The 15,744-nt window shown below is 42.6% G+C and overlaps 1 protein-coding gene across 9 annotated transcripts in view; it reads left to right on the top strand.

Moving 5' to 3' along the window:
* Positions 1–15,744, top strand: part of LOC119970269 (sodium/potassium/calcium exchanger 2-like) — a 360,708-nt gene that overhangs the window by 73,380 nt on the left and 271,584 nt on the right. Inside the window, exon 1 of one of the 9 annotated variants that reach the window (XM_038804618.1) lies at positions 12,999–13,115. The exons of the other annotated variants lie outside the window; for them this stretch is intronic. Coding sequence (XP_038660546.1) covers positions 13,110–13,115 — 6 coding nt within the window. The 5' untranslated portion in view covers positions 12,999–13,109. Of the gene's footprint in view, positions 1–12,998; positions 13,116–15,744 lie in introns of those variants that run through there. 9 annotated transcript variants of the gene reach the window in all.

Below are 15,744 nucleotides of genomic sequence, written 5' to 3'. Positions count from 1 at the left end.
TCTCTCTCTCTCTCTCTCTCCACACTCTCTCTCCACTCTCTCTCTCTCCACACACTCTCTCTCTCTCTCTCTCTCTCCTCTCTCTCTCTTCCCCCCCCCCCCCCCCCTCTCTCTCTCTCTCTCTCTCTCTCTCTCTCCTATTTGAAAGTTTGTTAATGTAGAATAGTTTTTTTGTTAGATTTATTTATATTCAGTGGACTTTGAAAAATGAATAGTTATTCTAACCCTGATTTGTGTTGTCACTCAGCATATAACAGTGGTTAGCACTGCTGCCTCAGCACCAGGGACCGAGGTTCAAGTCTGGCCTTGGGTGACTTTGTAGTTTGTACTTTCTCACTGTGTCTGTGTGGGTTTCCGTCCGGGTGCTCTGCTTTCCTCCCACATTCCAAAGATATGTGTCGTGATATGCAAAACATGCAGCTAAGACATGAACACATAGAATAAGGCACGCCCAGTGAGCAGTCAGGACACTCGGGGGTGGTGTCTCATTGTAAAAGGGATGAGCCACTGACACCCCATCTCTTTCCACAGACCAACATCTACAGAGTGAGACAGGGTGTATCCTCAGCATCACACCCCAGCACGTGGCTTAGAGCAAGGCTGGTTCAGTTAGACTGAGTTACTACATTTAGATTAGCAGAGAGTCAAACTCATTGAGAACTGTGCTAATAGTTCAATAAAACGCATTGAACTCACTTCAAAGTGTGGAGCATCTTTTACTCAAAACTGCATCAAGTGGCAGCTTGTGTTATTCCAAATTACATAACACAACGATATGCAGGTTAGGTGGATTGTCCATGCTAAATTGCCCCTTAAGTGCCAAAAAGGTTAGGTGGCGTTACCGGGTTACGGGGATAGGGCCAGAGCATGGGCCTAGGTAGGGTACTCTTCTTTTTTTTCTTCCAAGGGTCAGTGCAGACACAATGGTCTGAATGGCCTCCTGAACTGTAGAGATTCTATGAATTTATTCTATGCGTTGGTAAATCATGGACAGTTTAACTCATTCTGCAATTCCACAACATCTGCTGTATGTGTGCGGCCAGGACAAATACTTGGCATTGATTATGTGAGTGTCTTTAAGACAAAAAGAAAGAACAATGAACTAAACAGCACAGGAACAGGCCCTTCAACCCTCGAAGCCTACGCCAACCATGGTACCTGCCAAAACTAAAACCGCATGCACTTGCGGAGTCCCTATCCTTCCATTCCCACCCTATTCATATATTTGTCTAAATGCCGCTATCGTACCTGCTCCCACCACCCTCCCCAGGCAGTGCGTTCCATATATTCACCACCCTCTGTTTTAAAAAAAAACTTGCATCGCACATCAGTTCTAAACTTTTCGGCAAGCACCAGGAAAGAGCATCTGACTATCCATTCTGTCCATGTCATTCATAATCTTGTAGACCTCTTATCAGGTCGCCTCAGTCGTTCCAGTGAGAGGTGAGAGCCTTGGTTCTGGCTCCTCTTCCGTTCCCTCTGGCTAAATAGATGTGTAGTCTAGTGGTGGTAGCCATCTTGAGAATATGGAGGCAGTTAAGGCAGCATTTTCAGCGAGGTGCTCTGTCATTGTTGGCCCCAATCTGAGAATATCATTGTTTTGTACTGGTGGCCTTGGCGATAGATTGGTAGGCTCTTGATTAATAGGGGGATCTGGGGTTATGAGGAGAAGGCAGGAGAATGGGGACAAGAAACATACCAGCCATGATTGAATGGCGGAGTTAACTCAATGGGCCAAATGGCCTAATTCGGCTCCTATGTCTTATGGTCTTAATTATTAAAGTTCAAGGACTTGTGCACACCAAAATGGGGATAGACAATTTCTATGAACAATTTCTCACCTGCAAATTGTGAACAATATTTTGTTTTACACAAAAGTAATTCATAAACATTTTAGACAAAATAGGAAAATATTAACTTCAAGTAAATAAAAGTGGTATCTCCATAGTCTAATTCATCATTCATGTTTAAATGAATATTAGCTTATTAGTTCAATATTAGTTCAAGATGTATTTATTTTGTTCCAAAGTATTAAGCATACGAAACTCAAATGCCAATAACATTTGTTTAGTAATTATAAATTCTCTGTGTTCTCCCTGGCCATAGACTTCCAAGGTGTTGCCAGCTGTCTCACTTGTTTTTTTAAATCTTTCTTGCCAACACACTGACTTGCCAGTAATCTTTCATCAGTTTGTCTCATCCCCTCCTGCCATTTCCCCTGCTCATTGATCTCCTGCCACCTCTCCTTGGTTGTTTCATCACATGTCCTCTTTGCACTGCAATTCATCATGTGCAATGCCTAATTTTATTGCTTATTGCTTGTGTTCTGTTATTGCTCACATGCTCAACACTTGTATTTCTTTCTGAAGTTTGGTTTATTGAATCTCTCTTTCAGTGCCACACAGTGCCACACAATGTGATTATGAGAATTTATTGCATTGTTGTATCTCATTAATCTTTGCAAGATCTCCCGTATTTATTGCTATTGTGTAGATATTTATCTCTTGAGGGGCCTCACGGTAGCATGGTGGTTAGCATCAATGCTTCACAGCTCCAGGGTCCCAGGTTCGATTCCCGGCTGGGTCACTGTCTGTGCGGAGTCTGCATGTCCTCCCCGTGTGCGCGTGGGTTTCCTCCGGGTGCTCCGGTTTCCTCCCACAGTCCAAAGATGTGCGGGTTAGGTGGATTGGCCAGGCTAAATTGCCCATAGTGTAAGGTTAATGGGGGGATTGTTGGGTTACGGGTATACCGGTTACGTGGGTTAAGTAGGGTGATCATTGCTCGGCACAACATCGAGGGCCGAAGGGCCTGTTCTGTGCTGTACTGTTCTATGTTCTATGTTCTATGAATATTGTTTTTGAATATTTTTGCTGAGATGCTTATCTTTTAAAATTCATGCTAATTTATTTTGCGTTAGTTTCTTTGTAGGATATTGAAATGAAAGGCTTGCATTAAATGCTAGTCACCACATGCAGTACTGCTATTTCTCCTTTAATGAACATTGGGTTTTATATTGTTCTGTTGCACCAGGAGTCTGCCTGACTTCCACATAGTTTTCAACCCATGTCTCCCTCACCCACCCCCCACCCTATTTCCCCTCCAGATATTTTCCAGAATGCTCCTCCTTGTATTCATTAAAGTTACGTTTAATGCATACCTCCCATCCCTGCTCTATTCAACCTGCATCCCTCACCATCATATCTAAGATGTTATAAACAAAAGAGAGGTAATTCAAAGGCTTTAATCATCTGAGAACTGAACAGCAGCCGAGAAGTGTGCTCATCACATGCTGCCGAGTGAGCCTCATCTTGTATACCATTTCCTGGGGGCGTAGCCAGAGGTGGAGTCCCCCAGGGTTCCAAGCCCGGTCTTAAAGGGCCAATGCATTAAAGGTAAGGTACCATTACAGCAGCTACTGATACCATTCATCACACTACATAATATGAGTGTGGCATCAAAGAGCCCTAGCAAAACTGAAGTCAATGGGAATCAGGAGGAAAACACTGTTGGTTGGAGTCATACCTAACGCAAAGAAAGATGGTTGTGGTTGCTGGAGGTCAGTCTTGTCAGTTCAAGGACATCACTGCAGGAGCTCCTCCAAATAGGCCCAAACTTTAGCTGCTTCATCAATGACCGACCTATCATAAGGCCAGAAGTGGGGATGTTCTCTGCAGGCTCCACTCGCAACAAAGCACTGAAGCAGTCCATGCCCAAATGCAGCAAGACCAGGACGATATCCGGGCTTGGGCTGACAAGCGGCAAGTAACATTTGTGTCAAAAAGTACCAATGACTATCTCCAATAAGAGAGAGTATAAACCATCATCCCATCACATTCAATAGCATTGCCATCGCTGAATCCTCCACTATCAATATCTTGGAGGATTACCATTGTCCAGAAACTGAACTACACTAGCCATATAAATACTGTGGCTACCAGCCTTGGTCAGAAGATGAGAATCCTATGGTAAGCAACTCATCTCCTGACTCCTCAAACCCTGTCCAGCATCTACAAGGCACAAGTCAGGAGTGCAATGGAATACTCTCCAGGTTGGTTTAGCACACTGGGCTAAATAGCTGGCTTTTAAAGCAGACCAAGGCAGGCCAGCAGCAGGGTTCAATTCTCGTACCAGCCTCCCCAAACAGGCGCTGGAATGCGGCGACTAGGGGCTTTTCACAGTAACTTCATTGAAGCCTACTTGTGACAATAAGTGATTTTCATTTAATTTCACTTGCCTGTATGAGTGAGGCTCCAATGACACACAAGTGAGGCTCCAATGACACACAAACTCAACACTATCCAGGACAAAAAAAGCCAACTTGTGTCACTTTTCCCACAAACATTCACCCCCTCCACCACTGACAGTGGCAGCAGTGTGTCTCATTTAAAAGAAGCACTGTGGGAACTCACCAAGGCTCCTTAGTTAGGACCTTTTTACTCCCAACTGCTACCATCTAGAAGGACTAGGGCATTATCTCCCTCATTATCCCTCATTATCAGCACTGTGGGTGTACCTACACCACGGACTGCAACGGTTCAAAAAGGCAGCTCACCATCACACTCTAAAGGGAAATGAAGGATTGGCAATAAATGCAGGATGCCCACATCCTGTGAGTGAATAAACAAAATCCCAAGGTGAGTTTAGTTCACCTCCATTCGAATAGTGTAATGACTGTCAGAATTTGAGGCCTATAACCTTTTTAAAAATAAATTTAGAGTACCCAATTCATTTTTTTCCAATTAAGGGGCAATTTAGCATGGCCAATCCACTGAACCTGCACATCTTTTGGGTTGTGGGGGAGAATGTGCAAACTCCACACGGACAGTGACCCAGCATCGGGACCCAACCTGGGACCTCGGCTCCGTGAGGCAGCAAGGCTAACCCACTGCGCCATCGTGCTGCCCGTGAGGCCTATAACCTAACACCTATCCATTTAAACATGATGCTGAAACAATTTGACTTGGTTTTCCGGACCACCCTTTATATATGTATTTTTATGTAGTTTGAATGCCGGACACGCTTTAATGACAACACTACGGACTTGTTTTGTTTTGCTATGGTTTGTATTTTCCTCTTTTTTATATTTGCAAGACAACCAGTCACTGAAGTGTGGCACTACTAAACTTAATATATTCAGCCATTTGTACATGATATTACATTTTATGCATTACTCAATATACGCCCCCTCCCCAAAAAGCCAGGTTTGCTGAAGATATCTTTGGTAAAGCCATTTACCTTTCTAATGTTCTATATATTAAAGCAGGATTGTTTTGTTCATACATTTATACGTGATCTTATTTGTTATGGTATATGTGTGGCAATGAGTAAACTGTTTTGGAGAACCAGTGGAAAAATGATTGGTTAATGTGTTGAATTCTGGAACATAAGGAATCCAAGCACGTATTCCATTTAAAAGCACATCCGAAAATAATGCTAAATTTACCAGTGTAATTTTACCACCTGAGTCTTACTCTGAAAATCCAGATGAAGTCACTTTAATAACAATGTAATTATAAAGCAACAACATTATATTTGCGCTGAAAGCAATGCATAGATGTTTATTCAGAGTATTTCACGAGTCCTTTTTTGAGCTGGAAACGTAATGTATGAAGATTAGTGACGGTAGCAGCTAAGTAACTTAATCGTATCTTGAGCCCGGCAAAAATAGTTCAACTTCTAATGTTGCATATCGGAAATGGGCAATATACCTGTTTTGATAGCTGCAACAAACATTCAAAATTTACTGATCAATGTAGTTATTAAACTTCTCCATAATTCAAATACATTGCTTATTGTAACTGGCTCTCTTCTTGGATAATAGATTGATTAGATGGTGCCTGATGGGCTACTTTAAAAAAATAAATACTTTGGCAACTCAATCTTCCAAATCATTGTTTTCTGAATAATGAAAAGCAGCCCAACACATACACTGCACAATATGTAGAGGATATGTTTTGAATAAGAATGCACCATTTATGTGCCTTGTAAAAAGGTATTCCAGATATAATAGTACTTAACATTTTTCATCAAACAGATAGTAAAATATGCATATTTGAAGAGCATTTTGCCAAGTTGGAATCCTCTGATGCTTTTATGGCTTACACCACGTGACCTTATGTTATGAACTATTAAAGTGATTTGGAAATTAAATGTCTTCATGAATATTACAATAGAATTATAAATAGATATTCTCATTCAAATTATTTTTCTATGTGCATCTGTGCTTACCAATGCTGTTTCTTTAAAGCCTGTGTATCAATTCCAACAATTGTGGACTACGTAACGTTTGTCATTAAATGAGGGATATGTTGCAATTGAGATTTGTTAGCTTAGAGTATCTTTGCAGTTGTACTGTTGTTCTGCTCAAAATCTGCTTAAAACTAGTTTCCTTTTTTAAAAAAATAAAGGAATATTTGTTATTGACTCAATCGCATAAGAAATACGAGCATTAGTGGACCATATGTTCCTTGAGGCTTCTCGGCCATTCTATACGATTATAGCTAACTTCTGCCTCAACTCTTCTTTCCCATACTCCTTAAAGAAATCAGCAATCTGCCAACCTCGACCTTTTAAATATATTCAACAACCCTCTTAGAGCAGACAATTCCAAAGATTCACAAACTTCAGTGGAAAGAATTCTCTCCGTCTCCAGTCCTCAATGGTTGACCCTTTATCTTGAGACTGTGCTCCCCATGTAGATTCCACTGCTGAGGAAAACAAACTGTCTATCCTGTCAAACCTCTTTGGAATTTTACCTTTCAATGGAATTTTACCTTTCAATGGGATCGTGTCTCATTCTTCTGAACCCCAGACAACATAGACACCATTTACTCAGCCTCTCATTAATTGTTATTTCTGATATTGGTAGACTGAAGAAATTGGAGTTGTACGTTCCCATACGCACCCGGTCCCTTTATCCCAACTGAATTTCCATACATTTCTTCATTCGGGCAACGTTTGACTACCGAATCCGTGACCATGTACAATGATAAGGATGCAGAAACGCACTGCTTGGTTGGACTGCGGATTCCTGAGTTTAATTTCTGCCGCCATCACTTCCAATTCACCCTAGGCGCCTGCTTCAATAGTTCACATTTCTCATGGTCCTCATAGCAAGAAATAAAGTCAGTATAAGCGCCAAGCTGGTGATTATCTACACCCTGTTAAATGGATAAGATGGCCACCAATATAAAACGGCACATTAAATTAACAAACAAAAGTGAAATCAAACAAAGAATTTCTGACCAACTGCTCCACAGGAAATTCAGTCAGTGGATATTTACTTTGGAAACTTTAAAATCAATAATTTGAGGCTGCTGGGGCTCCCAAATAGAGAGCATGCATTATTTCCAATAAATACCAAGCAATTGTCACACTCGTATCACCAAGTCTCACTCCCCTATCTTCTTGTGCTCACTAACCTACATTTGGCCCCAGTCAAGCAATGTCTCTATTTTTCAAATTTTCTCCATGGCCTTGGCCGTCCTTTATCACTGACAGCCTGAAACCCAACATCCCTCTTGAGATATCTGCACTCCTCTAAAACTGACTTCCAGGGCATCTCCAATTTTAATTTCTCCATCATTGACCCTGAGCCATAGAATACCTGCCCTGGACCTCTCTGCCTCTTTACCATGCTTTTCTTTAAGATATTTATCTCTTTTTCATCAATATGTTTGGTCAACTGACCTAATATATGGCTCCATGGCATATTTTGTTTTATAATGATCTGTAAAGTGCTTTGGGATTTTTTGGGTTAAAGGCACTATGTAAATATGATTTTTTTCTTTATTCTTTCATGGGATGTGGGCTAGGTCAGCATTTGCTGCCCATCACTAATTGCTCTAGAAAGAATGGTGCTGACCCATCTTTCTGAATGGCTACAGTCCACGTGGTACAGTGTTGTTCAGAAGTGAGTTTCTGCTCCAGTGACTGTGAAGGGGTGGCAATAGTTCCAAGTCAGGATGATGTATATTTATGTCTGCACCAAGGCTGTAATGAGGTCAGGAGCCGAGTGGCCCTGCTGGAACTCAAAGTAAGCTTCAGTGAGCAGGTAGTTGCTGTGCGAGTGTCACTTGATAGCGCTGCTGATTGTGTATAGACTAATGTGGCAGTAATGGCGGCATTGGATTTGACCTGCTTTGTGGACAGGACATACCTGGGTAATTTTCCACATTGTCAGATGGATTACAGTGTTGTAGCTGCACCAGAACAGCTTGGTTCAGGGCGTGGCTAGTTCTGGAGCATCAGTCTACTGCTGGAGTGTTTTCGGGGCCCATTACCTTTACAGTATCAATTTCCGCCCTTCGCCATTTCTTGATTAGGAGTGAATTGAATTGGCTGAAAATGCATTTGTGATCCTGGGAACTAAGAGGAGGTCGAAATGAATCATTCACTTGACGCTGCTTGCTGAAGATGGTTAGACTTGCTTCAGCCTTGACTTTTGCCCTGATGTGCTGGGCTCACCCAATATTGAGTTTGTGGATATTTATGGAGCCTCCTACTTCAGTTAGTTGTTTAATTGTCCACTAACATTGACGGCTAGATGAGTGCTTGGATCGGATCCATTGGTTGTGTAATTGCTTTGCTCTGTCTATCACATACTTATTCTGCAGTTTGGCATATAAGTAGTCCTTTGTTGTAGCTTCATCAGGATGACACCTCATTTTTTGGTATGCCTGGTACTGCTCCTGGTATACCCTCTGCACTCTTCATTGAACCAGGGTTAATCGCCTGCCTTGGTGGTAATGGTAGAGTGGGGTGGGGGGTATGCTGGGCCATGTGGTTGCAGATTGTTGTTTAATACAATTCCGCAGCTACTAATGTCCCACTGCACTTCATGGATGCCCATTATTGAGTTGCTGGACCTCTTCAAAACAATTCTGAATGCGAAGGTAGGACCTGGGGCGGGATTCTCCGTTACGCCGGCCGGTCAATAGAGTTTCCCATTGTGGGGCAGCCCCATGCAGTCGGGAAACCCCCTGTGAGTTAGCAATGGTGCAAGGTATTGGGATTTCTTTTGGGTTCGATGAATCGGAGCTTGACCAACTGGGATGGGTCAGGCAAAAACTGAAAGCAATGCTGGCTGCTTCTTTACACGATGTAGAGGGAGGCAAGTAGTGAATAGTAATTTCAGCCAATCATTGATATTCGTTTTGTATTCTGGATAAAAGTGACGCAGAACTTGAACATTCCTGTCTGATTTCACAGCTGGAAGTCTGTATTTCTATATCAATTTCAAATCGAAAGTACTCTCCCACCTCCACCAAACAAGGTGGTAGCTACTGATTTCTGTGACATGACCATAGGAATTTTTCAGTAAATTGATAAAATTCTCAGTCAAATTCAGCTCCTTTATTTGAAAATGCGCTCATGAAGTGGCTCATTTGAAAGCAGCTCACCCCTCGAGTCTTGCATGGGACCTCGAGTGAGACTTGAAACGGAGTATACAATCCCATCTGACACTTCATTCCATCAGTATGGAACTGACAATCTTGAGCTCGATGCTCAAGTTCTTTCAATATTTGATCTGGGAATTACTCATGCTGACGCCACCTTCACAAGGGATTAGGATTGGGCAATAAAATGTGGGTCTAACCAGCGATGTCCACGTGGCACTAATGAATCTTTGAGAAAAAAAACATTCCCAACTTGTTGCCAGCCACCAGCATATTTCTTGTGGTTTTCTGAAGCAGATGGCCTCTGAAAGTCGACCTTGAAGTGCAGGAAATGGACACCGTTTCTCTGGTATTGTCTCTTATATTTTTTACATTGACCAGATTCGCTTCCCACCCTCCAGACTAAACCGAATTCAAGAGTCAACTGTTCTGGAAAATTAATAGTTTGAGGGAGAAAAATCAATTTTGATCTGGCATCTCTTCTGATTTTTCCCCATTACTTTTTTCAAACTTTGAAAAATGTAGATTAATTTAATTAAACAAAGTAGATGTCCCACCCCACGCTATTTTGGCCAAAAAGGATGACTATTATTCATTAGTATTAACGCAAGAAGTGCTTTGCTTAATTTTGACAAAAGCAGTTATGTTTGCTCGGTACTTTGCACTTCTAAGGTGTACTGAATATAATTTTAAAAACCTGTTGAGGTGATTTATTTTCCCTTGGGCTTCCATTTCTTCTCCAATTCAAAATGCAGCATTAGTGTGCCCTGATTGCTGCCTCCAGATTTTTCACCCATATGATTGGGTGGGGGGGCTAAACAGAGAGAGAGAAAACCTCTTACTCGAGGACGAGATTGAGTTGCACATTGATGGGTTTTGTGTGAGCAGCTTGCTGTCATTCTGGGCCATCGTATTCTGCAGATGAATACATGTTGGCAGGAGAAGAAGTCCTTGATCTTGGCCTGTGATCATTATGAGGGTACCAGCCAGTTTACTGAGAAGGTTCATATGATCCATGGAATCCCTACAGTGCAGAAGGAGGCCATTCAGCCCATCGAGTCTGCATTGTTGCTCTGAAAGAGCACCCTACCTAGGCCCACCTGTCCCTCTCCACTCCCACAACACCATCTAACCTCCACATCCTTGGGCACCAAGGGGCAATTTTTAGCATAGCCAATCCACCTAACCTGCACATCTTTGGGCTGTGGGAGTAAACTCACGCAGACACTGGGAGAAAGTGTGAACTCCACATAGTCAGTGCGAACTCCACATAGTCACCCAAGGCTGAAATTGAACCTGGGTCCCTGGTTCTTTGAGGCAGCAGTGTTAGCCACTGTGCCAGTGTTGTTATGGGTTTTCATTGTTTTTTTTCTACTGTACGATGAAGTGCTGTCTGTACATAATGGCTTTGTCAACAATGACATCCAGATGAACAGGGCAGGAATCATGCTTCAGTCCCTTGCCATCCAGGGTGATATTTAGATCCTTCTTGGTGTTGGTAGTGTGCCAGAGATTGGGTTTTATTGTTGTTTAGTTGTAGGTGTCACGCCTTGCAGTAGTTGGCCAGCTTTGCAATCATCACTTTGTCCAATTCAACTCCCCTATCTACTAATCCTGAGAAACATTGCCCCACCCCCCCATCTCCTAATCCTGAGAAACATTGCCCCACCCCCCACCAGCAATCAAACATTGCAACAGGCAAGCTATTGGAGAAGGTCTGCGCCAGAACAAGGATACCTTTCTAAAACAATCTCCTCAACCAACCAGTCACACACCTTCCCTCACACCACATCATATGGTTAAACCCAACTCAACACACCGAGAAGTAACAGCTGAGGACTTGTGATAGGATGGCAGGAGAAAACATCCATCATAAATTACTCTTACCGTATTGCTTGTCCACTGGCTTTTTATCTCCTGACAGTGAACCATTTTAAAGACATTTCTGGACTTGCCCCTGTGAAGCCACTCGAAATCAATGGACGGGTCACAAGACCATCCACGCTGCAGCTGTGGTGCCGTCCAAACAATAACTCTCATTGTCGGAGTGTCCACTGACTGAACTTGCTGTGGGGTTAAAGAACTTCATCCAACCGCTGACTAGGCTATTGCTTGACTCTGTGACTATACCCGAGCTAAATAAATAAGGTAATCTTTTGCTGCTTTTAAATGATGCTATGGTGTGAGAGCAGTAGCATTTTACTGGAACCTCTATTAACTGCAGTTCATAAAAACTGACTAGAGTGGGAAAGAACTCTTTCCACAACTTCTCTGGCATGCAGTTATAGAGTGTCAGTACTGTAATGTTATATTTGCAATCAGTTGTGGTTAAGAGCTGTTAAAAGTCCAAAGTGTACTGGCTTTTGGAACAGGCTGTGGGTATGAAGGGGTGTTTTCTTTTAAACAAGGACCAATCTGAGAAAAGCCCCTTAATTTTTCATTGTTCCCTCCTTTCCTCACTCATCTGCTTCATCGAAACCCTGCAGTGCAGAAGGAGGCCATTCAGCTCATTGAGTCCATACCAAAAGACCACCCTACCTAGGCCCACACTTCTGCCATATCCCTGTAACCCCATAACCCCACCTAACCTTTGACACCAAGAGACAATTTATCATGGCCAATCCACTTTGAAATGTGGGAGGAAACTGGAGCAACCAGTAGAAACTCTGACACGGGAAGAAAGTGCAAACTCCACAAGGCCGGAATTGAACCCTGGCTCGGAGGCTGCATGTGATAACCACTGTGCCAGCGTGCCGCCCATGGTAATGTTGCCAATGCTGTTCTAATGTAGGTTGCTTTGTACCCATGTTAAAATGGTGGAGGAAGCACATTTTAACTCCAGCTCAAAAACTGTTCCCTTCACTAGCTGTCGTTGGCCAAGAATTAGTATTCCGATCAAATTTTCCTTATAATGGTTCTACCGTTCAGCTATCCAATTAATTAACTGCATCAAATCTTAACTTTTCCTACAGCTACGCATATTAATATGGAGATCGCATCTCGGCCGATAGGTAAATAAACTGATGGGACAAATGTTTTCCTGCTTTCTGCGCACACTTGTGCTTATCAGTTCTGCTCTTTGTTCTGTTGCTGTTAGTGTTCTGAAGGATGCCTTTTCAAGTTGGCTTGTCAATGTGATTGCACCACACTGCAGAAATCCGGCTCGTGATTGAAACCTTCCCTTTATGTTATGGCAAACCACTTGTGTAAACTGTCTGTTTGTAATGGCACACTTTGGTAGCGGGCGATTGTCATTTTCTCCTATTTTAAATCTTGGTGCTGTCATAAAAGATCTGCATGTAACACTGCATTCTCATAAACTCATTTCTAACAGATTAACAGTATCAGGAAGAAACAATGTTGCAGATGTGACAGTCTACTACCTCCCAGCATATTGTCGCTGAATATGTAAAAGGGAAAAAATCACACCCGGTGAATGCTCTTGCTCCAACCTGCAAAAAGGAAACAGCTGACGAGCCATAATGACGCCAGCATTACTCATTTATTTTTAATAAGCGTCACCATGGTAAACAATTTCCAGGGGGAGGGATTGGGGTTGTCACTAGGAAACTAGAGTTTTTTTTTAAATTCATGCCGGCTGTGATGCAGAGTGGTTGTTTTATCTCCAATACTGACACAAACTTTACTCAATTATACATGACAAATTGATCAGCCCAGAAAGCCTTAAATAGCAGAGCTCGCCATGGAATAATGCAGGTACCAGTACGATCGCTATGATTGTGTTGTGCAGGATTGTGCATTTTGTATTGGGGCCCTGACTTCGGGGTCAAAGAAGGGTTGACCTCACACCATCTGACCTGACGCCGATTAATTAGCCATAGGGCACGCTCGCCGTTCAAGTTAAAGACCCACGGGCTGGCTTTCTCAGCTGGAAGGCCAATAGGAGGAACGAGTTGCAGGTAAGGGGTGGGAGGGCATCTCTATCAAGAGGCTCCCTCTCTGCCACTGTAGATACCACCTTCAGGCAGCTGCCATGTTGCTAATTCCAAGGGGCTTGGAGGGCAGCTGGAAAATTGCCTCTGATCCATGGCCTTAATTGGTTTAAAAGGTTTGATAAGATACCAGCTGACTGAGTGGGTAACTTCTGCCCTCAATCCAACCGTCAGCAAATTGGCTTGGGGGGGGGGGGGGGGGAAATGAGATGAGTGGGATGTTACCGGCACACTGGTGCTAGGGCTGGCAGGGCAAAATTACATGCCCGCTCGTCTCTATTCTTGTCCTGTATTGTGGTGATAATCCTGCACATAGTATTGATTTGTAGCTAAGGCCAAGGCCAGAGGAAATCTAGAGCACTTGACAATGAGCATTATACTTTTGAAGTATTGTCAAACATGGCAGCATTTTAAAACTTTGAACAGAGGCCTCCTTTTAAAAGGAGATTTTTATTCACAAAATCTCGAGTATAAACATCATATAGCTCCTATGGCATTGCTCAATGTGAAGCCGAAGATATTGACTGGGATCAGTGCTGGGGCCTCGGCTTTTTATAAATTTTATATAAATGACTTGAATGAAGGGATTGAAGAATGGTTGTTCAATTTGCTTGACGACACAAAGATGGGAAAGTAAATTGTGAAAAGGACATAAGGAGTCTACAGGAACATAGATTAAATGAGTGGGCAAAGAGCTGGCGAACAGGGTATAATGTGGGGCCATGATCTTGTCGACGAGTCAAGTGGCCTACTTCTCCTACAAACTTGTTTTCTAAATAGTGAGAGTTTGTAGAGCTCTTGAGATTCAGAGGGATTTGGGTGTCCGAGTGTATGAATCATAAAAGGCTAGTATACAGGCAGTAGGCAAGCTAATAGAATGTTATAAATTATTGTGAGGGGAATTGATTACAAAAGTAGGGAGGTTTATACTTTCCACAGGGCACTGGTGAGACCACATCTGGAGTACTGCGTGTAGTCTCGGTCGCCTTGTTTAAAGAATTAGAAGTAGTTCAGAGAGGATTTACTAAACTAATACCAGGAATGGGTTGTTTGTCTTGTGAAGAAAGGTTGTAGACGTTGGGTATGTATGCACTAGAGTTTAGGAGATTAAGAGGCGACATGATCAAACCTTCAAGATCCTGAGGGGGTATTGACAAGATGTTTCCACTTGTCAGAGAACCTAGTACTAATGAAAATGAAAAAAATGAAATGAAAATCGCTTATTGTCACGAGGAGGCTTCAAATGAAGTTACTGTGAAAAGCCCCTAGTCGCGCCTGTTCGGGGAGGCTGGTACGGGAATTGAACCGTGCTGCTGGTCTGCTTTCACAGCCAGCGATTTAGCCCAGTGTGCTAAACCAGCCCCTTACTAGGAGCACTGTTTGTATTTCCTCCCTCCCAGTTAGGCTAATTGTATCATTAGAGCCCCTAACGTGCTGCAGCCTGTAGTACTACAAGTGCAGTGTTGGACTTTGAACACTTTTTAAAAAATCTATACTTTTCTGAAGCCATCGACTGGTAAAGAAGCAGCCATGGGACAGGGAACAGAATAACCAGAGACCAATTCCTCTCGGGCATCTTGGTAATTCTCCAGAGGCATCAAAGCTTTGTCCTCTGGTAATTTATTTCTATTAGCAGAGATTTCCCTTATCCAGGTACTTTGTGCAGCATTTTGCAGTCAATGGCATAAGTCAGCTAAGTACATGTTTCCATTGACTTATCTCTGGGAAGCGATGGATGAGACCAGAATTCTTTGGACATTGTCATGGAATTTTTGCCAAATCTTCAAACTCGTTTTCCCCCATCCCATGTCCAATTTGCAGGATATTTGGAACCTTAAAGGAATATTCAGCAGCTGCACTTCGTAATGCAATTTGAACACCAACAGGAACTGAGAATCATAAAGAAAGTACAATCAAAAAACGGAAGATTCAAATTTTAAATTGGAGCATTGCCCAACTAATGCGTGGAGCAATAAAGAACCAATTTTTAAAAATCTTTCATCAAACATCTACATTGAGACTTTCTTGAGCAGTCTTGACCCTGAACTTTCCCTGCAGTTACTTTTTCTGAGAAAGATTCATGCTATGAAATTTAGTGAGGGATCTCAAACGTTTCTTTTCACTATTGATAGGAAGCTCCTTCAGGCTGCTGGGACAAACCTGCGCCCAAAAACATGATATAAAATTGGGCGTCTGGTGAATTTTCTGTCCTTCCCGCCTCTGCCTCTGACACCATAACTTGGGCAGAAGATCTTTAGCTGATCTTATCTTGGGTTATTACTAATCTTGCACCAAAGTTATGCTGCCTGATGAGGAAAACCCACAACTAAATTGCCAGTGAGTAAATATAACCATTTGTTCATACTTACATTTCAAGTTATTTGTGTCCAAAA

The sequence above is a fragment of the Scyliorhinus canicula genome, chromosome 8, assembly GCF_902713615.1.
Source record: "Scyliorhinus canicula chromosome 8, sScyCan1.1, whole genome shotgun sequence".
In the NCBI taxonomy this organism is placed as follows: domain Eukaryota; kingdom Metazoa; phylum Chordata; class Chondrichthyes; order Carcharhiniformes; family Scyliorhinidae; genus Scyliorhinus; species Scyliorhinus canicula.
This window is presented reverse-complemented; position numbering and strand designations above follow the sequence as displayed.